General features: G+C 42.7%; 1 protein-coding gene and 1 pseudogene across 1 annotated transcript; both read left to right on the top strand.

Annotated features, from left to right (window-relative positions):
• Window positions 1-479: 479 nt before the first annotated feature.
• Window positions 480-9,445, top strand: LOC127921703 (motor neuron and pancreas homeobox protein 1-like; annotated as a pseudogene).
• A 7,305-nt stretch (window positions 9,446-16,750) lies between these two features.
• Window positions 16,751-22,985, top strand: LOC127921701 (bifunctional purine biosynthesis protein ATIC-like). Its single transcript, XM_052505288.1, has 14 exons — window positions 16,751-16,916; window positions 17,300-17,426; window positions 17,709-17,852; window positions 18,611-18,699; window positions 19,153-19,304; window positions 20,344-20,500; window positions 20,699-20,824; window positions 20,914-21,107; window positions 21,181-21,270; window positions 21,397-21,522; window positions 21,605-21,697; window positions 21,881-22,063; window positions 22,237-22,392; window positions 22,548-22,985. The coding sequence occupies exons 1-14, from the start codon at window positions 16,898-16,900 to the stop codon at window positions 22,665-22,667; spliced, it is 1,776 nt and encodes a 591-aa protein (XP_052361248.1). The 5' UTR covers window positions 16,751-16,897; the 3' UTR covers window positions 22,668-22,985.
• The last annotated feature ends 3,486 nt before the right edge of the window (window positions 22,986-26,471 follow it).

Raw genomic sequence — 26,471 nt, 5'->3', positions numbered from 1 at the left:
AACATGTGTTGTGTATAGGTTACCATGGCATTTTTAGGCCTAAACTTTAAACTATGTTTTTCAAAGATTGTTGCTGAGTGGAGCATCATGCGTAAATACATATGAGTTGATCAAATAATGTATCATGTTCAGTAACCTATTGGCCATTGTGATACAACTATGAGCAAGTGGGCTTTATATGTTTAATTCATAAAAATGTAAAAATAACTATCACTTGGGACCTTATAACAGTTGCTAGTGATTATTGGACTCGTGGTAGATTTTGTCTGGGGTAGTAATTACAATAGTATCTCAGGAGTTAATACCATGACGACTACGTATTCTGCGTCACCTGCTTGACCTGTTAGAAACGGGATATTTGTTATTTTTTTAAGTGCTTACGGCCCAACAATGTTCACATGACCTGAGGTGAGGACCACCTACAGTAGGACTATGTCTGCTTTCGTTCACACACCTGCGCGCATTCCTCCTCAGGGGTCAGGCAGATCAGGCAGAATGCGGTTGTTAAAGGTGGGCGACAAAAGGGAGATTCCCCATAGTTCACTGACCGGAGCCGGGAGGTAGGACGCAGTGTTGTTGCACCACATACAAACATATAGAGAGCAAAGCAATTGTTATTCTGCTTCTCATTGCTGCATATATCTTAAAACCTTATGACGCATACCAATATAAGCCTATTTCTCGTCTAAAACTAACGGTGCTGATTTAAAACGAGTTGTAAAAGCCTAACTAGGAATATGACAGACTAATAACTGACAAATTATTATTTTAATCATGTTGTTTTTCTGATTTCCTTAATTTATTATGTTTTGACATGATTACCGATATGCTGTGGGCCTATGTAAATAGACCTAATTACGTAGATGGGTCTTGGACATGGAAGAAAAGACACCTGGAGTGTGACCTAGCTATTCTATGCTAAATCAACTTTATTAATGGACTATTTTTTTTCTCTTCGGCTGATGTATAATTCTAGCTCATAAAGATGAATTACATTAGTATTTCAACCTGGAGAACCCATGGGTTTTAAAATAAGCAAATCGTTAATATTGTGCTAATTGAAATATAAATCTCTTGCCAATATTTCCTCTGAATAGACACGCAGAACAGATAATGATAGCAGGATTTATTTGATTTAGGCTGTAAATAGATGTCCAAAATATGGCTTGAGATCCAAATGTGCAAAAACTACAAATCTGTAACATAGTTTTATTATTTTCATTATTATAAACATTGTATCAATTTGTACTAAAAGCTATGTAATAACTATAACTACAGTATTTGTTATATTATAACCTAGACCACTTGTATCTTGTTATCTGATTCAGGCGCGTTCCTAACGCAACAACACATACAGTAGAAAAGGCTAATATTGCTACCAGCTCTCACAGTCTCACGTCACAATTAAACACAGCAGAAAGTGTTGCTGACAGACAGAGGGAAAGAGGTTGGACATTTCTCACGCAGGAGACGTGTGAGGCGCGTTCAGAGGTTTCTTGAGTCGCGTGGAAATGAGAGAGTAATTAGTTAATTACAAAACGGTCGACTAAACTCACCCCTCGAGTACCTGCATTAGCCAATCACAGCTCAGACAGCCACAGGGGTGGGGGAGACGGCGTCTGAAGGAGTGAAACACTTGCTTTAGTTGGTTAAATTGCTATTAAACACCAAGACCTGGCTGTTAGTCATCACATGTGATGTGAATACGCGGATAGAGGACTACAGAAACCAAATGGACACTCGGAAAGCATTGCAATTTAATATTTTGTTGTATCATTTTATTTGCTAATAATTTAAGCTCTTCAGGGTTCTTCAGAGAATATTTTACCAGAACTGTTACAGGTAGGTGATAGCGAGGGGGTGAGCAAAACTAAGGAGCCTGCTATCGAAACGCATACTAAAAGTACATCATCTCATGTATTTATCATTGCTCTGACTTATTTTGGTTACGAGAGGGTTGCACTGGCATCCTCAGAGTGACTTTTATAACAAACTGAAACATTTATACAGAAGATTGGAGTTGGAGCTGTATGCGCTCTGACGCACAGAACAAGTGTACATTGGCAGGTCTGACCTTTGAGCAGCTCGCGGCAGTTTTCCTGATGAGAGTCGGTATGGAGAAATCGAATAATTTTCGAATCGATGCTCTGCTGGCCGACGAGACTCACAGGGCGAACCGAGACCTCTCCCCAGGTCTGAGCAGTGACAGCCCTGCGGGCAGCCCTGTGTCCTGTCGGCGAGCGGACACCCCGTCCCCGCGCAGGACGCCCATCCATCTTCAACCCGGGATAATCCCCAAGCCGGGACTGCTGAACCTCCCTCACACGGGACTCGCCTCGCTACCCCAAATGTACCCTGCCCCTATGTACCCAATATCGGCCTTGGGTGGACATCACCCTGCCTTCGCCTACTCCGGCTTCACACACCTTACCCAGTCGTACCCAGACCACCTGAAGGCGGCTGCCATGGCAGGGTCTCTCCCCTGGAGCACTGGATCCGTGCTGGAATGATGATACCACGTCTTCCAGACTACAGTTGTAAGTATAGTACACATGTGGGCTAGGCAGCACACTCAATAGGCTATATATACTCTTGTCACAAATATATCAACAAACGAAACATATTTTTAAAAGAGAGGCATTATGCGCTAGGCCCATGGGGTTTCTTTTAAAATCGGGGATGTAAATGGAGTTGAACTGTCTGTTGGTGATGTGCTTTTGTGCTTGTTCAGAACACATAGTCAATATAATTCATATAGCCAAGCAGACACAAAGCTAAGCCTAATTGCTGTAATCAATCATGTTTTTCAAATAGGTGTGGCGGGTATCAAGCAGAAATGAACTTACGCCCAGATACCGGAGTTTTATTGGTAGGGAAGGGATCGTTTGATCACTTAACAACCACTTCCAAAGCATTGAACCCAACCGCCTAGAGGTGTCGTAAAATCACTTATTGTTCCTCATTGCATGTAATCCAAAGGTGAGGGAAAGCAAATACAGGTACACACACACACACACACACACACACACACACACACACACACACACACACACACACACACACACACACACACACGGCAAATGTTGTAAACATTATCAAATATATGTTCTAAGATTAGGCTAAATGTTGCAATTAACTTTAGCTTGGTGTGCAAAACTTAAACGTATTTGATACCAGTATTGATAACAAAACTCAATATATTATAACATCTCTCATAACACATTTGACAAAAAAGTAGAAAATACTAATAATCTGAGGAATAACACCAACAACAACAATAATAACAATAATCATACATTTCAATTTGTAAATAATGAATACATCTAATACGAAGGTTATTGGTTAATAATACGTGTTATTATATATTTATTATAATAATATTGTGTTACTAATTGTATTCATATTATTTCTAACTATTGCTAACATTTTTACCAATCAGGCAAGATCTGTTTCAAAACATTTTTATTTCAATATAAGAGCAAGAACAATAGGGCCACATACAAGGTATTATCATAGAATTGTAATATTTTCATGTGTATTATATCATGCTATATATTAATTACATGCTTATATTAATCCACCTTTATTGCAATATTTAAACATATCTTTTTAACTGCTTTCTGAACATATAATATTGCACATTCAATCTTAATGGTAGAACGGTTGTGTTCTTTGTTCAGTCATTAACACACAACGTCTGAAAAATATAGGCTATTTAAGTATCATGTAGAGGTATAGGCCTAAATATTGTTTAAGTGTAGACTCATGAAAAGTCTTCGATCGATTTACTGCTAACTGTAATATCATGTTTTTATTTTTGGCCTTTTCATTTCGCTATAAACGTCAACTCGATGAACATTGTCTTTGTACTGAGGAGCAAACTATAAACAAACACCTAAAACATTCTGCTAGTTCACCAATAAAATCACTAAAGCTTCATCGAATTTTCATTAAGTTAATGGTGCTCGCGCTTTTTATGGTTCTAGCGCCCAGCTTCTGCCGTGTCCTCTCGTCAACAATAAACTGGAGTAAAGCTATTATAGTTAATGATGGCGAGAGAGTGCGTGCATGTGTGTGTGTGTTCCTCCTCAACATTATATTGGACTTCCTATGTCCTTGGTATTGCAGAAATAAGACCATTGAAACAGTCTGAGATTAAATCTACTCACATGCATTGTCCAATAGCTTGAATTGACCAGAACACAGGCTTAGTAGCCTACACATCTCATTACATTTGGGAAGAACATAGTTGGGGAGAATTAAGCTATGGATTAGGCCAGAGTCATTGTAACTTTCTACCCAGTTGTTCACTAAAAATGATCCACAATGAAGAATATTGTACTGTACTGAGGTCTCCCCCCCTCTCCCCCTCTCAGCACCCCAGGCAGGACTCCTGGGGAAGTGTCGTAGGCCCCGGACCGCGTTCACCAGTCAGCAGCTCCTTGAGCTGGAGAACCAATTTAAACTCAACAAGTACCTGTCCAGACCCAAACGCTTTGAGGTGGCCACCTCTCTCATGCTGACTGAAACACAGGTGAGGGAGAAAATGTGTCATTCTATGTGTGTCTGTGTGAGTGTGTATATATGTGTCTGTGTGAGCGTGTATATATGTGTCTGTGTGAGCGTGTATATGTGTGTCTGTGTGAGCGTGTATATACAGTGCCTTGCGAAAAGTATTCGGCCCCCTTGAACTTTGCGACCTTTTGCCACATTTCAGGCTTCAAACATAAAGATATAAAACTGTATTTTTTTTGTGAAGAATCAACAACAAGTGGGACACAATCATGAAGTGGAACAACATTTATTGGATATTTCAAACTTTTTTAACAAATCAAAAACTGAAAAATTGGGTGTGCAAAATTATTCAGCCCCCTTAAGTTAATACTTTGTAGCACCACCTTTTGCTGCGATTACAGCTGTAAGTCGCTTGGGGTATGTCTCTATATCAGTTTTGCACATCGAGAGACTGAAATTATTTCCCATTCCTCCTTGCAAAACAGCTCGAGCTCAGTGAGGTTGGATGGAGAGCATTTGTGAACAGCAGTTTTCAGTTCTTTCCACAGATTCTCGATTGGATTCAGGTCTGGACTTTGACTTGGCCATTCTAACACCTGGATATGTTTATTTTTGAACCATTCCATTGTAGATTTTGCTTTATGTTTTGGATCATTGTCTTGTTGGAAGACAAATCTCCATCCCAGTCTCAGGTCTTTTGCAGAGTCCATCAGGTTTTCTTCCAGAATGGTCCTGTATTTGGCTCCATCCATCTTCCCATCAATTTTAACCATCTTCCCTGTCCCTGCTGAAGAAAAGCAGGCCCAAACCATGCTGCTGCCACCACCATGTTTGACAGTGGGGATGGTGTGTTCAGGGTGATGAGCTGTGTTGCTTTTACGCCAAACATAACGTTTTGCATTGTTGCCAAAAAGTTCAATTTTGGTTTCATCTGACCAGAGCACCTTCTTCCACATGTTTGGTGTGTCTCCCAGGTGGCTTGTGGCAAACTTTAAACAACACTTTTTATGGATATCTTTAAGAAATGGCTTTCTTCTTGCCACTCTTCCATAAAGGCCAGATTTGTGCAATATACGACTGATTGTTGTCCTATGGACAGAGTCTCCCACCTCAGCTGTAGATCTCTGCAGTTCATCCAGAGTGATCATGGGCCTCTTGGCTGCATCTGATCAGTCTTCACTTTGTATGAGCTGAAAGTTTAGAGGGACGGCCACATCTTGGTAGATTTGCAGTGGTCTGATACTCCTTCCATTTCAATATTATCGCTTGCACAGTGCTCCTTGGGATGTTTAAAGCTTGGGAAATCTTTTTGTATCCAAATCCGGCTTTAAACTTCTTCACAACAGTATCTCGGACCTGCCTGGTGTGTTCCTTGTTCTTCATGATGCTCTCTGCGCTTTTAACGGACCTCTGAGACTATCACAGTGCAGGTGCATTTATACGGAGACTTGATTACACACAGGTGGATTGTATTTATCGTCATTAGTCATTTAGGTCAACATTGGATCATTCAGAGATCCTCACTGAACTTCTGGAGAGAGTTTGCTGCACTGAAAGTAAAGGGGCTGAATAATTTTGCACGCCCAATTTTTCAGTTTTTGATTTGTTAAAAAGTTTGAAATATCCAATAAATGTCCTTCCACTTCATGATTGTGTCCCACTTGTTGTTGATTCTTCACAACAAAATACAGTTTTATATCTTTATGTTTGAAGCCTGAAATGTGGCAAAAGGTCGCAAAGTTCAAGGGGGCCAAATACTTTCGCAAGGCACTGTATGTGTCTGTGTGAGCGTGTATATATGTGTCTGTGTGAGCGTGTATATATGTGTCTGTGTGAGCGTGTATATATGTGTCTGTGTGAGCGTGTATATGTGTGTCTGTGTGAGCGTGTATATATGTGTCTGTGTGAGTGTGTATATATGTGTCTGTGTGAGCGTGTATATATGTGTCTGTGTGAGCGTGTATATGTGTGTCTGTGTGAGCGTGTATATATGTGTCTGTGTGAGTGTGTATATATGTGTCTGTGTGAGCGTGTATATATGTGTCTGTGTGAGCGTGTATATATGTGTCTGTGTGAGTGTGTATATATGTGTCTGTGTGAGCGTGTATATATGTGTCTGTGTGATGTGATGTATATGTGTCTGTGTGAGTGTGTATATGTGTGTCTGTGTGAGTGTGTATATATGTGTCTGTGTGAGTGTGTATATATGTGTCTGTGTGAGTGTGTATATATGTGTCTGTGTGAGTGTGTATATATGTGTCTGTGTGAGCGTGTATATATGTGTCTGTGTGAGTGTGTATATATGTGTCTGTGTGAGTGTGTATATATGTGTCTGTGTGAGTGTGTATATATGTGTCTGTGTGAGTGTGTATATATGTGTCTGTGTGAGTATATATGTGTCTGTGTGAGCGTGTATATATGTGTCTGTGTGAGCGTGTATATATGTGTCTGTGTGAGTGTGTATATATGTGTCTGTGTGAGTGTGTATATATGTGTCTGTGTGAGCGTGTATATGTGTGTCTGTGTGAGTGTGTATATATGTGTCTGTGTGAGCATGTATATATGTGTCTGTGTGTTGATTCCCACCTGGCAGGCTATTCCAGCGCTGGCCTCTTATCCTATGTTCCTCTGGGAAGAACCTGTACAAATGATCCCTGGTGTGTTTGTCCTTGAGATAGACTGTCTGCTATGGCATGCTCTGTTAGTCGCTGGAGAGTAATGTGATGTCAGACAGTAGCAATCAGACCGGCAGTTCTTTATTTAACTAATATATTACAGCTCTCTTGTTTCACCTGCCTCATCTAGTCCCAAATACCACCCCTAACGAAGCAGTTGACATGTTGATTTAAAAGATCAACTCCTCTGTGGAACATATTCAGCACGTTTTGGAATGACTTCTTCAGATAAATCTTTCTGCAAGTGAGTAACGGTTGTTGTTGACATTTCAGCCCGGTTTCGTAGACAGGAAAAGGCATCCCAAATCTACTAAACTGAGTGTGGGGATAGAGAGATAGAGACTGCAGGTGAGAGACCTCCTGCATTAGTGTGTCTGACAGGCCTGCGTTCTGTCTGTCCTCAGGTGAAGATCTGGTTCCAGAACCGCCGGATGAAGTGGAAGCGCAGCCGCAAGGCCAAGGAGCAGGCATCTGCGTCTGCCCAGTCTGAGGCGGAGCGACTACGCACCGGGGGAAAACCGACCAATGGCAAACCAGCTGAGAATAAACCAGCTTCCACTCAGGATGACGAGGGAGAGCTAGACCTAGAAGAAGCAGAGGAGGAAGAGGAGGAAGAGGAGGAGACGCGACACGAGTTTGATGTTACCATGAGTGGCGCCGTGGAGTTGCAGCGTTCAGCAGACTTTCTGAAGCTCACAGCGGAGCTTGGTTACAACCCCCACAGTCCCTTCTCTGAGGACGACTTAGTGGGGGTGACAGGGGGGGACAGGAAGATAGGCGCAGGGTTGTGAAAAGACAAAGACACACCCAGAAAGGAAAACTCCAGAGACACTGTTGCTTGACACTGGCTCTGGGAAAGTGGGGGTCTATAGTGTAAAAAGAGAAAAAAATGATGTGCCATTTCAAAAGCCTATGACAGTGTTTTTGTGTACATAATGCTCAACGCAATGTAACGTTTCTGTGACCCTGATGGAGTTGTTTAAGGCAGGGATTTCCAAACTGTGGGTCGCCCCCCACCCCCAAAAAAATGTTTTAAAGGAACTCAATCCGGCTTTAAACTTATTCTTGAAAGTTGTACTAGTGCACACGGTGTCATTTCTATATTGGGTATTGCATCATCAGTTCCTCTTGTCCTGTCAGTCATTACATACCTTAGAGAGCTATTTATAACTTGTTAGAAATGTCCAGATCCACTAGCCCATGTCTGCTAATGTTTTTATTTATTTTGTTTTTCAGCTCATAGATGTTGGAGTCATGTTTTTGTCACTCAAATATCACATGAATACACATTAGGCATGGCAAAATGTACAGAATTGCAGGAAATAAGCTTTAAACCTGCAAAATTCTCTCCACCAACAAGAAGGGTGTGAACAGTCTGTCACAAACAGTGCTTGTGCCCATAGAAATAGACATGCCTCGTGCGCAGGGGGGTGTGGGATGTTCCCCAATGCTGGAAGGGGTGTTCCCCAATGCTGGTACCCCTGGTTTAAGGTATAGGTGTTCTTTAGGTTGGACTTGCATCTCTAAGGATGAGGGAATATAAAGCATTTTATATTCATCATCACATCAAGTAAGGCTGAATAAGACACTGAACCCTGTCTCACTCTGCTGTATTTTTTCATGGCATGCAACTCCAAAAAATGTTTTTACACAGGACATTCACCGGCTGTAAGACTCCTGTGTTTTTCATCCAATTGGACTGAGAAGTACTGTAGCAGCAGTGAAGCAGTGAACACCACTGACCTCTATTACCTTGTCATCCATCTCAGCTAAACCCCGCCCCCTGACAGGCTGACTGACAGATGTGGCTCCTTCCACCAGCAATGCTAAAGGATGTGATACAACCAAGTTACGTTCAGAACCGTCGGACTGTTGCAAACTGCAACTTACACTGGCAGGAGTGAACAAACCCTGAGCAGTTTGCATTAGCTGAAAACGAAGGGGAAAGTGTTGCAAAGTGTTGCAGAATGTTGAGTGATGTTGTGAATGTGCCCCCATGAATGTCAGACATCTTGGATTTACAGACTTTCTATGATGTCTCATATACTCTATCTTGTGTGTGCAATTGAACATTGTTGTCATGTAAATTCAGATTTCTGTTGTTATTGTTGTTTGTTTGTTTATTGTTGTTATTTAACCACATTTAAATGTATCTAATTTATTTGAATTGACAGGTAAATGACAGGGAAAAGTTAATGTGTTTATCTGAAACTGGTCTGTGTTGATGTCAACTGCGTGAAATAAAAAAACAGAAATGAAAATTGTTCAAATAACTTGAGAAATGTAGGATTTATGCAAAGTTAACTCATTAAAATGAGGGATTGATTTGTGGAGAACATTTAGAACATGTATAAGTAATCTAAAGTATTTTAAAAGTGGGTTTAGTGGAGATCAATGAGAGGGAGTTACACAAACACATTAAGCAGGCAAAGCTGAGCATTTCTTTAAGAAAGTTATTAGTGTGTGGAGCCTTCATAATGACCTTGTGAGTCTTCTTCAACCACACAGGGATGGTAACAATAGGGTAGAGAGGTCCAACTATAAATCCAGCTAAAACAGACATATTGGCCAAATTTCTACTTCCAATCCCACTTAATGGAAATCTCTCAAATGGACACACTTTTTTTTCTGTATCACACGTCCTTCCCTTGTTTCCTGTCTATTTCAGCCACCTTGTTGTCACAGATAACAGATGGCCAGATGGCAAAGAGAAAGGAAGATAATCCAACACTGCATATTAAACCAGCAGAGCCCCTTAATTTACAACCCTGGGGCTTTCAAATATGAATTACTCAGGCGGGTTTTACTGATAGTGAAATAATTAAGTTAATGAAGGAGAGGTAAAGGCTTATGTTCCAAGTGGCTCCCTATTACCTATATAGTGCACTACTTTTTAGGGATCTGGTAGTGCACTACTTAGGGAATAGGGTGCCATTTGGTGCGCACACAAAGTAATCAGTGCCTGATGGTGATGTCACCCAGGCTACATTTTCATTTGCAAGAAGAAACAGAAGATGATGTGTGTCTGACTGAAACGGGACGTTTTTATTGGCCGTCCAAAGTACGGGCGGTGATTAAAAACCGGACTAGAGGACACACGCGGCATAACTCGTCTCCTCCCACCCAGCCGGCCCACAGGCCCCCGGCCCACAGGCCCCCGGCCCACAACATCATGCTTATATAGTGATTAAATGCATTTTTAACTGGCCGGGCAAGACGCTGGCCTGTCTCTTGAAACGAAGCCGGGATGGTTCTGCTACATGAACTTGAGACAGAAAGGGGCCTTTCTGCACAGCTACAGATCTGGAGTCAGTTTAGTCTTAATTTTGGTGGTGGTGGAGGGCAGTATGGAGTCAAGGGGCACTAGTCCTAGATACGTTCTTTTCTGTTTGGAGACGGCTGGGTGCTCAGAAACTGAGAGCCGGACAAATGCAGTAATAGATAGTTATGGAACAAGGTGGAAGACAATGATTGGAGTTATTGAATGTGTTTGACAGTGTGGTGGATTGGATTTAGTGTCCAAGGATTTGAATGTGTTTGACAGTGTGGTGGATTGGATTTAGTGTCTAAGGTGTTGAATGTGTTTGACAGTGAGGTGGATTGGATGTAGTGTGTCCAAGGTTTTGAATGTGTTTGACAGTGAGGTGGATTGGATTTAGTGTCTAAGGTGTTGAATGTGTTTGACAGTGCAGTGGATAGGATTTAGTGTCCAAGGTTTTGAATGTGTTTGACAGTGTAGTGGATTGGATTTAGTGTCCAAGGTTTTGAATGTGTTTGACAGTGTAGTGGATTGGATTTAGTGTCCAAGGTTTTGAATGTGTTTGACAGTGTGGTGGATTGGATTTAGTGTCCAAGGTTTTGAATGTGTTTGACAGTGTAGTGGATTGGATTTAGTGTCCAAGGTTTTGAATGTGTTTGACAGTGTAGTGGATTGGATTTAGTGTCCAAGGTTTTGAATGTGTTTGACAGTGTAGTGGATTGGATTTAGTGTCCAAGGTTTTGAATGTGTTTGACAGTGTGGTGGATTGGATTTAGTGTCTAAGGTGTTGAATGTGTTTGACAGTGCAGTGGATAGGATTTAGTGTCCAAGGTTTTGAATGTGTTTGACAGTGCAGTGGATAGGATTTAGTGTCCATGGTTTTGAATGTGTTTGACAGTGTGGTGGATAGGATTTAGTGTCTAGTGACCCCATCCTAATCTTTGTGGCTCACAATCAGGGCCTCAAAATCAGTTCACTGTTTTGAATGTAAACAGTGCTTATAGGCCTTAAAGCACTATGTCTCAGACCTAAACACTGTGTCAGACCTAACCATTATGTCTCATACCTAACCACTATGTCTCAGACCTAATCACTATGTCCCTCTCACTCATACCTAAACACTATGTCTCAGACCTAACCACTATGTCTCATACCTAACCACTATGTCTCATACCTAACCACTATGTCTCATACCTAACCACTATGTCTCAGACCTAACCACTATGTCTCAGACCTAACCACTATGTCTCAGACCTAACCACTATGTCTCATACCTAACCACTATGTCTCATACCTAACCACTATGTCTCAGACCTAACCACTATGTCTCAGACCTAACCACTATGTCTCAGACCCACTATGTCTCAACCACCACTATGTCTCAGACCTAACCACTATGTCTCAGACCTAACCACTATGTCTCAGACCTAACCACTATGTCTCAGACCTAACCACTATGTCTCAGACCTAACCACTATGTCTCAGACCTAACCACTATGTCTCATACCTAACCACTATGTCTCAGACCTAACCACTATGTCTCAGACCAAACCACTATGTCTCAGACCTAACCACTATGTCTCATACCTAACCACTATGTCTCAGACCTAACCATTATGTCTCATACCTAACCACTATGTCTCAGACCTAACCACTATGTCTCAGACCTAACCACTATGTCTCAGAACTAACCACTATGTCTCAGACCTAACCACTATGTCTCAGACCTAACCACTATGTCTCAGACCTAACCACTATGTCTCAGACCTAACCACTATGTCTCAGACCTAACCACTATGTCTCATACCTAACCACTATGTCTCATACCTAACCACTATGTCTCAGACCTAACCACTATGTCTCATACCTAACCACTATGTCTCAGACCTAACCACTATGTCTCAGACCTAACCACTATGTCTCATACCTAACCACTATGTCTCATACCTAACCACTATGTCTCAGACCTAACCACTATGTCTCAGACCTAACCACTATGTCTCAGACCACCACTATGTCTCAGACCTAACCACTATGTCTCCCTCAATGCAGCATTTAATTTGGCTGATGAAAAATCATATCAATCAATAAGAGTTTATTTAGATGTGTGACTAATGCCATTCGGCCTGTTTTATGATACAGGGCCGCCTGACAAACACAACTAAAATCATAGTAAATTGATAAGCAGGCTGAGCGAAATATAGAGATCATTGATTCAGTTTTTCAATTCTAATTTAATCTGAACTCACCTGTCATACGGATAAAAAATGATTGGTGTAAATTCCATCCACTGGTGATAACGCTGTCAATAGGGATTTCTCAACAGCCTGGTCTGACAGAATTGCTGACGGCCCCTATGCTTTTTCTATACCAATAATGTAATCGCCTCATTGTGTGTGTGTGTGTTTGTGTGTGTATGTATGTGTGTGTGTGTGTGTGTATGTGTGTGTGTGTACATGCATGTCTGTGTGTGCATCCATGTATGTGTGTGTCTGTATTTGTGTGTGTATGTGTGTCTGTGTGTGTGTGTGTATGTGTGTGTGTGTGTGTGTGAGTGTGTGTATGTGTGTGAATGTATATGTGTGTGAGTGTGAGTGTGTGTATGTGTGTATGTGTGTGAATGTGTGTGAATGTATGTGTGTGTGAGTGTGTGTATGTGTGTGAATGTGTATGTGTGTGAGTGTGAGTGTGTGTTTATGTATATGTATAACATTTTGTCCTGTCTATTATAGTGTCACAATCACTCAAGCGACTCGCCAAGACATCAGTGCAACCCGCACGAGTCCTCCAATAGGGAAAATGTTTACCAGAAAGGCCATTTTCATAGTTAAATAAATAAATGCAGTTTTCTTTCACTTTGTCAGATGGTAAATCAGGATCAATAACTTAAGCGGCAAGACCCTGTAAAATATTTACATCCTGTAGTTTAATCAATCAGCAAAATGTCGGCCTCATTACGGAAATATGAACAGATTGTCTGATCTTTTAAAGTAATCACCCATATTGGTTTAGGTTTCCCTTGGCCCTGTCGTGTTACTTAAGCTAATGGGTAGCTAGGTAAGGGAATGAGGGACAGGGGCTGTAAATTCACATCTGTCAGAATTTAACCGCTGTTCAAATGCATGAAAAAGGCCAAGTTTTGGGTAATAAAGTTTATTGAAAAGGGTTGGCCCTCCGTCAGAACAATGGGGAATGTAATCATGAGAGGCTTTTATTGTTGCAGGAAATCTATGTTACAGGTGCTCAGAAAAGCAATGATCGTGACACAACAAAGCTTTGGTAATTGTGCTTGTCCCAATGTCATTCTCAAGACAGACAGACAGACAGACAGACAGACAGACAGACAGACAGACAGACAGACAGACAGACAGACAGACAGACAGACAGACAGACAGACAGACAGACAGATAGACCTACCTGACAGACAGAGGGAAAGAACAGGCAGACAGACAGGGATCAATATCTCAAAATATAACTGCTCATGGGCTCTATTATTCAGACCCCTCTGGCTCGGACCTACCCACCAGTGGCTAGGTGTATGAAGTACCCCTCCAGTGGCTTGGAGGTAAGAACATCCAGTGGCATATATACCCCTCCAGAACAAACCCCTCCAGCTTAGACCCCTCAGTGCTGGGATCCTATTAATATCCAGTGGCAAAATATAGTACCCCTCCAGTGGCTATAGGCCTACTAAGTGGCTCTATTATTCAGTTCCCCTCCAGTGGCTTGGTGTAAAACCCCTCCAGTGGCTTGGTGTATGTCAGTACCCCTCCAGTGGCTAGGTGTATGTCAGTACCCCTCCAGTGGCTTGGTGTATGTCAGTACCCCAGTGGCTTGGTGTATGTCAGTACCCCTCCAGTGGCTTGGTGTATGTCAGTACCCCTCCAGTGGCTAGGTGTATGTCAGTACCCCTCCAGTGGCTTGGTGTGTATCAGTACCCCTCCAGTGGCTTGGTGTATGTCAGTACCCCTCCAGTGGCTTGGTGTATGTCAGTACCCCTCCAGTGGCTTGGTGTATGTCAGTACCCTCCAGTGGCTTGGTGTATGTCAGTACCCTCCAGTGGCTTGGTGTATGTCAGTACCCCTCCAGTGGCTTGGTGTATGTCAGTACCCCTCCAGTGGCTTGGTGTATGTCAGTACCCCTCCAGTGGCTTGGTGTATGTCAGTACCCCTCCAGTGGCTTGGTGTATGTCAGTACCCCTCCAGTGGCTTGGTGTATGTCAGTACCCCTCCAGTGGCTTGGTGTGTATCAGTACCCCTCCAGTGGCTTGGTGTATGTCAGTACCCCTCCAGTGGCTTGGTGTATGTCAGTACCCCTCCAGTGGCTTGGTGTATGTCAGTACCCCTCCAGTGGCTTGGTGTATGTCAGTACCCTCCAGTGGCTTGGTGTATGTCAGTACCCCTCCAGTGGCTTGGTGTATGTCAGTACCCCTCCAGTGGCTTGGTGTATGTCAGTACCCCTCCAGTGGCTTGGTGTATGTCCCCTCCAGTGGCTTGTATGTGTACCCCTCCAGTGGCTAGGTGTATGTCAGTACCCCTCCAGTGGCTTGGTGTGTATCAGTCAGTACCCCTCCAGTGTGGCTTGGTGTATCAGTACCCCTCCAGTGGCTTGGTGTATGTCAGTACCCCCAGTGGCTTGGTGTATGTCAGTACCCCTCCAGTGGCTTGGTGTATGTCAGTACCCCTCCAGTGGCTTGGTGTATGTCAGTACCCCTCCAGTGGCTTGGTGTATGTCAGTACCCAGTACCCCTCCAGTGGCTTGGTGTATGTCAGTACCCCTCCAGTGGCTTGGTGTGTATCAGTACCCCTCCAGTGGCTTGGTGTGTATCAGTACCCCTCCAGTGGCTTGGTGTATGTCAGTACCCTCCAGTGGCTTGGTGTATCAGTACCCCTCCAGTGGCTTGGTGTATGTCAGTACCCCTCCAGTGGCTTGGTGTATGTCAGTACCCCTCCAGTGGCTTGGTGTGTATCAGTGGCTTGGTGTATGTCCCCTCCAGTGGCTTGGTGTCCAGTGGCTTGGTGTATGTCAGTACCCCTCCAGTGGCTTGGTGTGTATCAGTACCCCTCCAGTGGCTTGGTGTATGTCAGTACCCCTCCAGTGGCTTGGTGTATGTCAGTACCCCTCCAGTGGCTTGGTGTATGTCAGTACCCCTCCAGTGGCTTGGTGTGTATCAGTACCCTCCAGTGGCTATGTATGTCAGTACCCCTCCAGTGGCTTGGTGTGTATCAGTACCCTCCAGTGGCTTGGTGTATGGTAGTAGTCCACAAATGCTTCTTCACCTTTTCTCCTTTCTTTCATCCCTACTGATCTGTAAATAATGGATTTATTAAAGTAAAATGGTGGATGTCTACTGAGCATTCACTTTAGTGTGTTTAGTTCTCTCTGATCAACAGCACCACTATTTGCCCATATGGTCCTTCTATAGTGGTGTAAACTCACCCTCCAGTGGCAGAGCGAGAGTCTAAAATCTCACATTGTTATCATTTCAAATAGCCTAAATCTCTCTGGCCTAATTGTGTGGTGGTGGCATGTGGTCAAGATCATTTGTGGGATCCGTTTATTCGACCCATAGTCATATCCCCAGCAAATCATTTTTGTCTCAAATGGACATGTGTTTTGGTCTGTATCTCTAATGCCATTAGAGATACAGGGTTAGGTCATGAAGTACATATGAGAGGACATTCTGGGCTTTTCAATGATATCATGTGTGGGGGGTGTCACCCTGATAATCAAAATAGCCCCCATCCCAATTAGCACATCTTATGGTGTAATTGTGTAATGATCATTTTTGACAGTTTGATATTCAAATTGTTTCTTATAGGTCAATTTTTAGTTTGGTGAGTTTTCAGAGCAGTGCAATAAATACATGAAATAAGAGCTACATAAAAGCTGGTTAATTACTTGTAATCTGTTATGTTTACTGTAATGTTAACTTTTTATATATTTCCAGTCAACCGAGTTTTAATGGCCACTACAGTCCAGATACAGTCCAAAAAACAATATATGTGTTCACATTTTTTCCTTTGTAACATGTTTTTTTGCACCTCAAACCGTTATCTGATGTTTAAATATATATATATATAAAAATTCCAAAACGTGTTTTTTACTGGGACTCAGGATAGAAGTCAGCGAATTTGAATTTTACTGCGCAGAAGGCAACGAAGAGGTTGTTTGAGGGGTACAAATGGGTCATGGCTAGCAAACCCTAAATATATTTTCTAACCGTAATCTAATTCTAACCTGCACGTTAATTTTCCTAACCTGCTGCGTAAATTCTCCTAGACTGCAACGAAAAGTCACATCTGACAAAAGCTGTATCCCGTTTAGTCAAAACCGGTCAAAGGGGCGGTCCTGTCAAATCACAAAGTTCCCATCATGCCATGAATTGATACAACTATACACATGCTTCTCGTCTCTCATTCCCAGACAGAGAACGTTACCCAAAACCATGGCCTGCTCAGAACTGGGTAAACTTTCTCCTTCTTTTTAAATTAAAAATATATATATTGTAGCTAGCTTTAGCTAATGTAGTTTAGAGACTGAGTAGTCTATGTTGAAGCACAAGTTTGAGAATAGTGTTTATGCTGCGTGGTCAATATCCAATTAAATTGTTTCTTGCGTCGTGCTAGACAGGCTAGGTAGGCTAGCTACAACTAGCATGCCACAAAAAACATGCTTCCATTTTAGTTAGCAACGGGTGGCTACAAAGGAGCAATAACCTATCGATAACGTCTCAGTGGAGTCAACATATTTACCGATATTTGAAAAGCAAGCTTCGTTTCACAGTGGTGCCATTCAATCAATCTCTATAACTTTGTCACCGTTTTGTCTCTTAATTCTACACACACAGCACTGTTGAGTGTGTCCGACAAGTCTGGACTTCTGGACTTTGCCAAAAGGCTGGTGAACGTGGGACTGTCACTCGTCGCATCAGGTGGCACCGCCAAAACCCTGCGCGATGCAGGACTGGCTGTTCGGTAGGTGTAACCGTTTGCATACATTTCCAATATCTCATCTATCCTTGTTGATAGTGTTCAGCCACCAACGTTCTCTTGTGCTAATGCTCAAACGATTCAATGTTATGCTGATAACAATGTATTCCTTTAGGTCACCTTACTGTTTGGAACTTCAAAGAGTAGGTCTATCTAGTATTCTGCAGTCATTGACCACCTTTCAGATGAGTGGCATTCCCAGCCTCTAAATGCAATTGAGAATGTGTGCCACTGAATCACCTAACATCCATCTCCCTTTTGTTCCAGGGATGTGTCTGAGCTGACTGGCCATCCAGAGATGCTTGGTGGGAGGGTGAAGACCCTGCATCCTGCTGTACATGGGGGCATCTTGGCCCGGCACACCCCTTCAGACAAGGCTGACATGGAGAAACTGGGCTACAGTCTGGTTAGGTAAGAGACAGGGAAGTAGGTTAAATTAGGCTCTAGACATTGATCTAAGCTCAGATGTGTTTTCCTCAATAGTTAAGAGTAGGACTTGTCCATCTCAGTCAACTTTTCTATACTTTTTTCCCCCAGAGCCACTACTGCTTTAATGTGGTTTTTAGGGGTCTTTGAAAAACAGTCTTTGTATGAATGAGCAGACCTAAAACACCATGCATGTGATCGGGCACAAGACTGTTAGATTTAGCCCTAATGCAGGGCAGTACGGTTGTAAAGTGGAGAAACTTCGAAGTATGCGTTGCTAATCTAATAACCGGCTGACTCAAATGCTGCTGCATCTGCACACATCTGATCGTGTTACACACTTTACATTTTTTGGGAGTCTGATTGGCTGTTTAAGCTGCCTATTTGACATTCATGGGATGTGATTGGCTTTGAGGAGAAAGTGTGCAATGCATACAGCCTCTGAAATAAACCATGAATTCTCTTTGGATCCTATGGGCACATATGTTTAACAATTTGGGTTCAAGGCTGCAAAATGTGACCTGTTTAATTGACACATGTTCCCATTTACAAAAGTCAAAACTTCACCCTTTTTTTCTTTGTAAGATATTGTTACTCGTTGAGTCATCTAGGGCACACGCTATGTGGGGGATTGAACAGCCACGCTACTCATTATTTCAAATTGCCTAGATGGTTAGAGAAACATAGTGAAATGCATTGCATTTCTTGACTTGTATTGCTTTCCTTTGCCGGTCTTTGACCAGGGTGGTGGTGTGTAACCTTTACCCGTTTGTGAAGACTATCTCCAACACTAATGTGACCGTGGAAGATGCAGTGGAACAGATTGATATTGGTGAGTGGAATGTTAAAGTTGCAATAACTTTAAAAAACAATTTTTTGTCCGACCTGACCAAATTCACACAATTGTTCTCATTGAAAGCAAGTATAAGAAGCGGTAGATCTGTTCTATGTGCACTATTTCTATGCTTTCTGTGAAGTTTAGCATTTGCTGCTTTTACTTTCAGTTTTGTACACCAGCTGGAAATACAATATTTGGGGTTATTGAAAATAATTCACAGCGGTTTAGATGGTACAATGATTCTCTACCATATACTTGCTTCTTTTGGCACACAAACTGAATTTAGGCGAACAAATATTTTAGCAACCAGGAAATGGTGGCGCAATTCATTCATATTGCACCTTTTAAGGCCAGCTTTACATTTTACTTTCTGAAGTCTGTTCTATAACCGGAAATGCCCTAGGTTGCCATGGTGATTACCCTGTTTGACCCTGGCTGTGTCCTCAGGTGGGGTAACCCTGCTCCGAGCAGCGGCCAAGAACCACGCCCGCGTAACCATTGTGTGCGACCCTGCCGACTACCAGCTGGTCGCTGTGGAGATGGAGGGTTCTGAGGTTAAAGACACGACCCTGGACACCCGCAAGACTCTGGCCCTGAAGGTAACGAGGGCAACTTGAAAGCACGGGTTGAAAGTGGACTTTTTTTTTTACATGGTCCTTTTTGTCTCGTGTATATCAATCTACTTTCTGGACAAGTTGGGAATGGTGAGATCTAGTGTAACTTCCATGTGCTCTCCTTCTGCCTTCCTGTTGAGACATGTCTGTCAACCTCAACTGTGAACAGAGAGAATGTTGAGTGATAGAGAAATGATGCTATCAGGAACCAAACTGGACATAGACACAACTGAAGTCTTAAGACAAATCAGACAACTGGGGAAGGCCTCATACTGTGTCTTTGACAGATTATTGACCCTCTGTTAAAAGGATCAATTTGCACAATTGTAGACCAGATACCATGGAGTCTATATAGTCAAAAAGCACAATTGCAATCAGGTCATTGGGTTTTTGTTTAATTGATTGTTTGTTGGTTAATGCGAGGTAAAGTTCAGAGTCCACAACCTCCCATCTTGTCCTTGGGGCCATGTTGTTCAGGTCAGCCCTCAGTATTCTATTGATCCAGTATCCCTGGACATTGTAAATATGCTACTGGAACTGCCCTTTATATAGTTTGCTTACTTGATTGTTTTTGTTCTACCTTGTTGTTTTAATATTACATTGTTATTGATTACTGCATTGTTGGTTAGCTTGCAAAAAATAATTTCACTGTACTTGTGCATTTGACATTGAGTCTTGAGACTACATGGAGTAGAATGGATACATTTAGCACATGGTGTCTCTTGTGAAGGCATTACAAATCTTAGTGATAGTTTGTATTAAAGCTGCCTCCAGATAAAACTATAGAAGCCCATGTTGGCTTTGATCATGGAATAGGTTACAATGCTGTCTGGTTCAGCTGTTTACCCTGGGCTATGTTCATTAGGGAACACCGTAGAAAAACATTTTGCAGAGGTAAACAGATGTGCATTTCCTATTGGAATTAAGGTTTTCCCTTCCTGTTTCAGTCCCTTTTCTTCCATATGTTGCCTAATGAACAGGATCCTGGTGTCTGCTATCTAGTTGTCCTCATTCTCTCTCCCAGGCCTTTACTCACACGGCTCAGTATGATGAGGCCATCGCAGACTACTTCCGGGGCCAGTACAGCCGTGGGGTATCCCAGCTGCCCCTGCGCTACGGCATGAACCCCCACCAAGCCCCCGCCCAGCTCTACACCCTGCGCCCCACCCTCCCCCTCACAGGTAGGCTTCCCACCCCCCCTCATTGTGTAGCCAGCAGTCTCGGAAATGACAATAGGGAAACATTGTCAACCCTCATTTTAATTGGTGTCATATGTTCAACTGAAACCGTCCAGGCGGACTTTGGGGACCTTGTCCCGTCTAAGGTAGACTAACTGTATTGACCCTCCCTTCTCTCCATTCCATTTCTGCCTCTGTCAGTGGTAAATGGTTCTCCTGGGTTCATTAACCTTTGTGATGCCCTGAACGCCTGGCAGCTGGTCCGAGAGCTGAAGAGTGCCCTGGGCATGCCCTCTGCCACCTCCTTCAAACACGTCAGCCCTGCAGGTTAGACACGCAGAGCTTCCAATGCATATGCCAACAAGATTGCAAGGAATCCCAGTAACATTGACCTAGGCTGTCTTCTCCCTCTCTAGGGGCTGCGGTGGGTGTTCCTCTGAGTGATGAGGAGGCCAAGGTGTGTATGGTGAATGACATGCTGAAGAACCTGACCCCACTGGCTACAGCCTACGCCCGGGCTAGAGGGTCAGACAGGATGTCCTCCTTCGGCGACTTCATCGCTCTGTCTGACGTGTGTGACGTCCCCACTGCCAAGATCATATCCAGAGAGGTAGGGCTTCCCAGGTGTTGTGTGTCTGTCCTGGGTGTTTCCTGCATTTCCAACCCCTGTCTATCATTCTCAGGTCTCTGATGGCATCATCGCCCCTGGTTACGAGGAAGAGGCCCTCAGAATCCTGTCCAAGAAGAAGAATGGAAACTACTGTGTTCTCCAGGTATGGTTGGACATGGAAAAGCAGTTGGTGATCATCCTATGTTGCAGCCTTTCCTAGAAAAAATAAGTTTGAAGTTTATTTGAATCTTCTCACCGGTTGGGGGTGCTGCATGTCTAAATCTGTCAGATGGACCCAGCCTATGAGCCAGACGAGCCAGAGGTCAGAGTTCTCTTTGGCCTCCACCTCAAACAGAAGAGGAATGGAGCTGTCATTGACAAGGATCTCTTCAGCAACGTCGTCTCCAAGGGCGCGGTGAGTCTTTGTGGTTTGTGCGTGTCTTGATAGTGTGTGAGATGCTCACCTGTTCTGACCTTTTGTCGGTCTCCTGTTTAAGCTGTCGGTGGAGGCGCTGCGTGACCTGATCGTGGCCAGCATCACAGTGAAGTACACCCAGTCCAACTCTGTCTGCTATGCCAAGGATGGACAGGTAACCAACCTGGAGAGGGAGGAGACATGGGAGGTTCCTGTTGAAATAGTGTTTGGGCACTGAGTTTCCCCTTGTTGTCACCTACATCCTTGTTTACCTTTTTCCAAAGGAATTTTGAAACATTCAACACTATGTACTGTGGTTTTTCTGGGTCACAATCCGTCTCCTCTCCCTGTGTACCAGGTGATTGGGATCGGTGCGGGTCAGCAGTCTCGTATCCACTGCACGCGGCTGGCAGGGGACAAGGCTGATAACTGGTGGCTGAGGCACCACCCGCGGGTGTTGGGCATGAGGTTCAGGAGTGGAGTGAAGCGGGCGGAGATGGCCAATGCCATCGATCAGTATGTCAGCGGCACCATCGGAGAGGTGAGGGGGTCAGAGGTCAATTAGGGACATGCACTCTACGCATCTGAAATGGTTGTTGTCGGATGTACAGTTCTGCTGTATGTTTTGTGTAGGTTCCTACTGTAGGTGTCTGTCTATTTAAAAAATCAAATTCCAGATGAGTCTGTCCTGCTCTCTAACTCCTCTGTGTTCAGGGTCCAGACCTGGCAGTATGGAAGGCCATGTATGAGGAGGTCCCAGAGCCTCTGGATGAGACTGAGAAGAGGAACTGGCTGAGCTCTCTACAGGCTGTAGCCCTCAGCTCTGACGCCTTCTTCCCCTTCAGAGACAACGTGGACCGTGCCAAACGGGTAAACACTGCTGAATTATTACTTTTCACTAGTCTAAGATGGCCGACTTTCTGCTTTTGGTTCTTTAGTTGGTCTCTAGCCTTCTAGTACCTTCCAAGGTCTTTTCTGTTTGACGCCCACATGGACTGATTATTCTGAGGTGTCTGTCTCTGTAGAGTGGTGTGGAGTACATTGCTGCCCCGGCTGGGTCCACAGCTGACGAGGTGGTGATCAATGCCTGTAATGAGCAGGGCATCACCCTGGTGCACACCAACCTGAGACTCTTCCACCACTGAATACCTGGAGTGGCTGTCATACAACGCTGCCTGACACACCACACACTATTATGGCCCTGAGTAACATGTAGCCATGTCTGTCTACATGTTGGAGGTCCACTAACTGCTCTAGAATAGTGATCAACAAAGGTACTAACATAGTATTATTTCCACTGAGACATTCCTGTCCTACGGTTATCATGCACAAACAGCATCATGCTGAGGATCATTCAGATTCCGTTACATTCCGAGCTTACTTTCATAGTTGTATCTAAGTTACAATGTTACTGTCTGGAAGGTCACGTTTTACCATGAAATAAACCAACGTTTCTTGAGAAATCCTGTGGAGTGTGTGTGTATATGCAAACACTATTTTACGTTATAGCAATATTAAGCTGAAAGTCAGGGACTGACTACTACACTAACATGGAATTGTTTTATGATGGTCATACCATGGACCATTTAGCTATTTGAATTTTAGGATGCTTCTAGGTATCAAAAATATTTAAAGTTTTGAAATTGCCCTTTACTCTATTATAGCTCATAGAAACACATTGAGTAACACACATAAATGGCTTAGACAGTCTTAGACCGTTTTCATTGTTGTCCAGAAGACCGTAAAACACCAGAATCTGCTCCAAGTGATTTTAATCTAAGAAATGTTTCCAAGTATTCCCACGCATAATAGAAAAAGGTAAGCTAGGTTTGAAGTGGTTTAAGTGCACAAAATATGTTTTGGGAGATGAACACCTTTTGTTAAACTACCTCCATACTTTAATTAATTTGAATGGGTTACCTTTAGACAAGTCCTGTGACACTTGTGGGGGTTGTAGAGAACACCTTCCACTGCAGATGGTTGACATACAATGCCCTCAAAGTATTCACACCCCTGTACCTTCCCACATTTTGTTACAGCCTGAATTTAAAATGGATTAAATTGACGTGTTTGTTGTTGTCACTGGCCTACACACAATACCCTAAAATGTTTGAAGTGGAATTGTTTTTCAATTATATATTTTACAAATTTAAAAAGGAGCGATGTATTGAGTAGAGTGTTCAACCACTTATGGAAGTTCAGGAGTAAAAATATGCACTAGTGGCATGGACTTGTGAGTGCACTGATGGTGCCGAACAACCTCATCTCTGTACCCCACGTACAATTACCTCTAAGGTCGTGCAGTGAATTTCCAACAGATTCAACCAGAAAGACCAGGGAGGTTTTCCAATGCTTTGCAAAGGGCACCTATTGGTAAATACAATTCCAAGACCTTGAATATCCCTGAGCATGGTGACGTTCTTAATTACACTTTGGATGGTGTATCAATACACCCAGTCACTACAAAGATACAGGCGTCCTTCCTAACTCAGTTGCTGGAGAGGAAGGAAACCGCTCAAGATTTCACCAGAAGGTCAACTGGGACTTTTCTACAGTTTATTGGCTGTGATAAGAACTGGGGACGGATCAACATTGATGGCGTGAAAAGGAAGCCTGTACAGGAATATTTTCTCTCCAACATGCATCCTGTTTGCACCAGTAATACTGCAGTAACTTTTGGTCCTGAATACAAAGTGCTATATTTGGGGCAAATCCAACACATTACTGAGTACCACTCTCCATATTTTCAAGCATAGTGGTGGCTGCATCATGGTCTGGTTATGCTTGTAATTGTTAAGGACTGGGGAGTTTCAGGATAAAGACAGGAGCTAAAGCACAGGGAAAATCCTTAACCTGGTTGTCTGCTTTCCACCAGACACTGGGAGATGAATTCACCTTTCAGCAGAACTATAACCTAAAACACAAGGCCAAGTCTACACTGGAGTTGCTTACCAAGAAGACACTGAATGTTCCTGAATGATCGAGTTACAGTTTTGACAAATCTGCTTGAAGATCTATTTCAAGATGTAAATGGTTGTCTAGCAATGATCAACAACCAACTTGTCAGAGCTTGGAGAATAAAAAAATGTGCAAATGTCATACAATCCAGGTGTGGAAAGCACTTAGACTTACAGCTGTAAATTGCTGCCAAAGGTGATTCTAACGTGTATTGACTCAGGGGTGGGAATACATATGTGGGAAAAAAAAACGTTTTCACTTTGTCGTTCTGGGGTATTTGTGTGTAGATGGGTGAGCCATTATCTAACCTGTGTTGAATTCAGGCTGTAACACAACATGTGGAATAAGTCCAGGGGTATGAATACATTCTGTTGGAATAAGTCCAGGGGTATGAATACATTCTGAAGGAATAAGTCCAGGGGTATGAATACATTCTGTTGGAATAAGTCCAGGGGTATGAATACATTCTGAAGGAATAAGTCCAGGGGTATGAATACATTCTGAAGGAATAAGTCCAGGGGTATGAATACATTCTGTTGGAATAAGTCCAGGGGTATGAATACATTCTGATGGAATAAGTCCAGGGGTATGAATACATTCTGATGGAATAAGTCCAGGGGTATGAATACATTCTGAAGGAATAAGTCCAGGGGTATGAATACATTCTGAAGGAATAAGTCCAGGGGTATGAATACATTCTGAAGGAATAAGTCCAGGGGTATGAATACATTCTGATGGAATAAGTCCAGGGGTATGAATACATTCTGAAGGAATAAGTCCAGGGGTATGAATACATTCTGAAGGAATAAGTCCAGGGGTATGAATACATTCTGAAGGAATAAGTCCAGGGGTATGAATACATTCTGATGGAATAAGTCCAGGGGTATGAATACATTCTGAAGGAATAAGTCCAGGGGTATGAATACATTCTGAAGGAATAAGTCCAGGGGTATGAATACATTCTGAAGGAATAAGTCCAGGGGTATGAATACATTCTGAAGGAATAAGTCCAGGGGTATGAATACATTCTGAAGGAATAAGTCCAGGGGTATGAATACATTCTGAAGGAATAAGTCCAGGGGTATGAATACATTCTGAAGGAATAAGTCAGGGATATGAATACATTCTGAAGGAATAAGTCCAGGGGTATGAATACATTCTGAAAAAGTCAACTGATCTTCTAGTTTAATAAGTCTGAATACATTTTGGAATAAGGGGATTTACATTTGATTAATAAGTTAGGGGTAGAATACACTGGTGCATAATCTATGGGGATATAATACAGTTATTCAATGAAACAAAGGCAATTCATGATGTTCTTTTGAACTTTATCAAAACAAGGAATCTCCATCAAACTTTGGCACCTTTTAGACATTCTGAAAAATAAAACCAGAACAAATTCTGACAATAAGTCCAGGTCTCACATTCAATACAACAATGCTGTGATTAAAGGGATAAATAAAATGCATTAAAGAGTTTCAAAATTACAATAACTCAGGGTCCATCACATTCTGGCAGTGCTACCCATTCTGTCTACACAGAGGCTACAGAAAAACTGCTCAATGATTTCAAACACTATGTTACGACATGGCATCACTACACCAACATTCTCTCAAAACAGTGCTTTTGATTTCAGAATCTCCATTTTGGCATTTTATAGAAAAATAAAACAAAAGAATAATAAATGATTAGGACAAATAAAATGCATTAAAGGTAATACTGGATAGGTAGTCTTGGAAATGTATCATTTGTAAAGAGACAAGCACATCTGAACTGTTAACAAGCACTTCAAACACATACCTTCAGGGACAGGGAAGATTTTAATCTTTTATAGGCACGAACACAAGGAATGTTCCTTTTGACCTCTTAAGTGTAGTCAAATGGTAAATGACAACAGACAACTTAACCAACATTCTGACAGTGTGACAGGGGAAGATCTTTAAGACTTTAAGGCATGGACCTACAAGTATGTTCCTTGTTAGATATTAAGT

This window comes from Oncorhynchus keta, unplaced genomic scaffold (assembly GCF_023373465.1).
Source record: "Oncorhynchus keta strain PuntledgeMale-10-30-2019 unplaced genomic scaffold, Oket_V2 Un_contig_23193_pilon_pilon, whole genome shotgun sequence".
Lineage (NCBI taxonomy): Eukaryota > Metazoa > Chordata > Actinopteri > Salmoniformes > Salmonidae > Oncorhynchus > Oncorhynchus keta.
The sequence above is the reverse complement of the archived record's forward strand: the minus strand, read 5'-3'. Positions and strand labels throughout refer to the sequence as shown.

Excerpts from the sequence above, each read along its gene's own strand:
- LOC127921701 (XM_052505288.1), top strand. Across the intron at positions 17,427-17,708 it reads GATGCAGGACTGGCTGTTCG|GGATGTGTCTGAGCTGACTG; the intron begins GTAGGTGTAACC and ends CTTTTGTTCCAG. Across the intron at positions 20,825-20,913 it reads CAAACACGTCAGCCCTGCAG|GGGCTGCGGTGGGTGTTCCT; the intron begins GTTAGACACGCA and ends CTCCCTCTCTAG.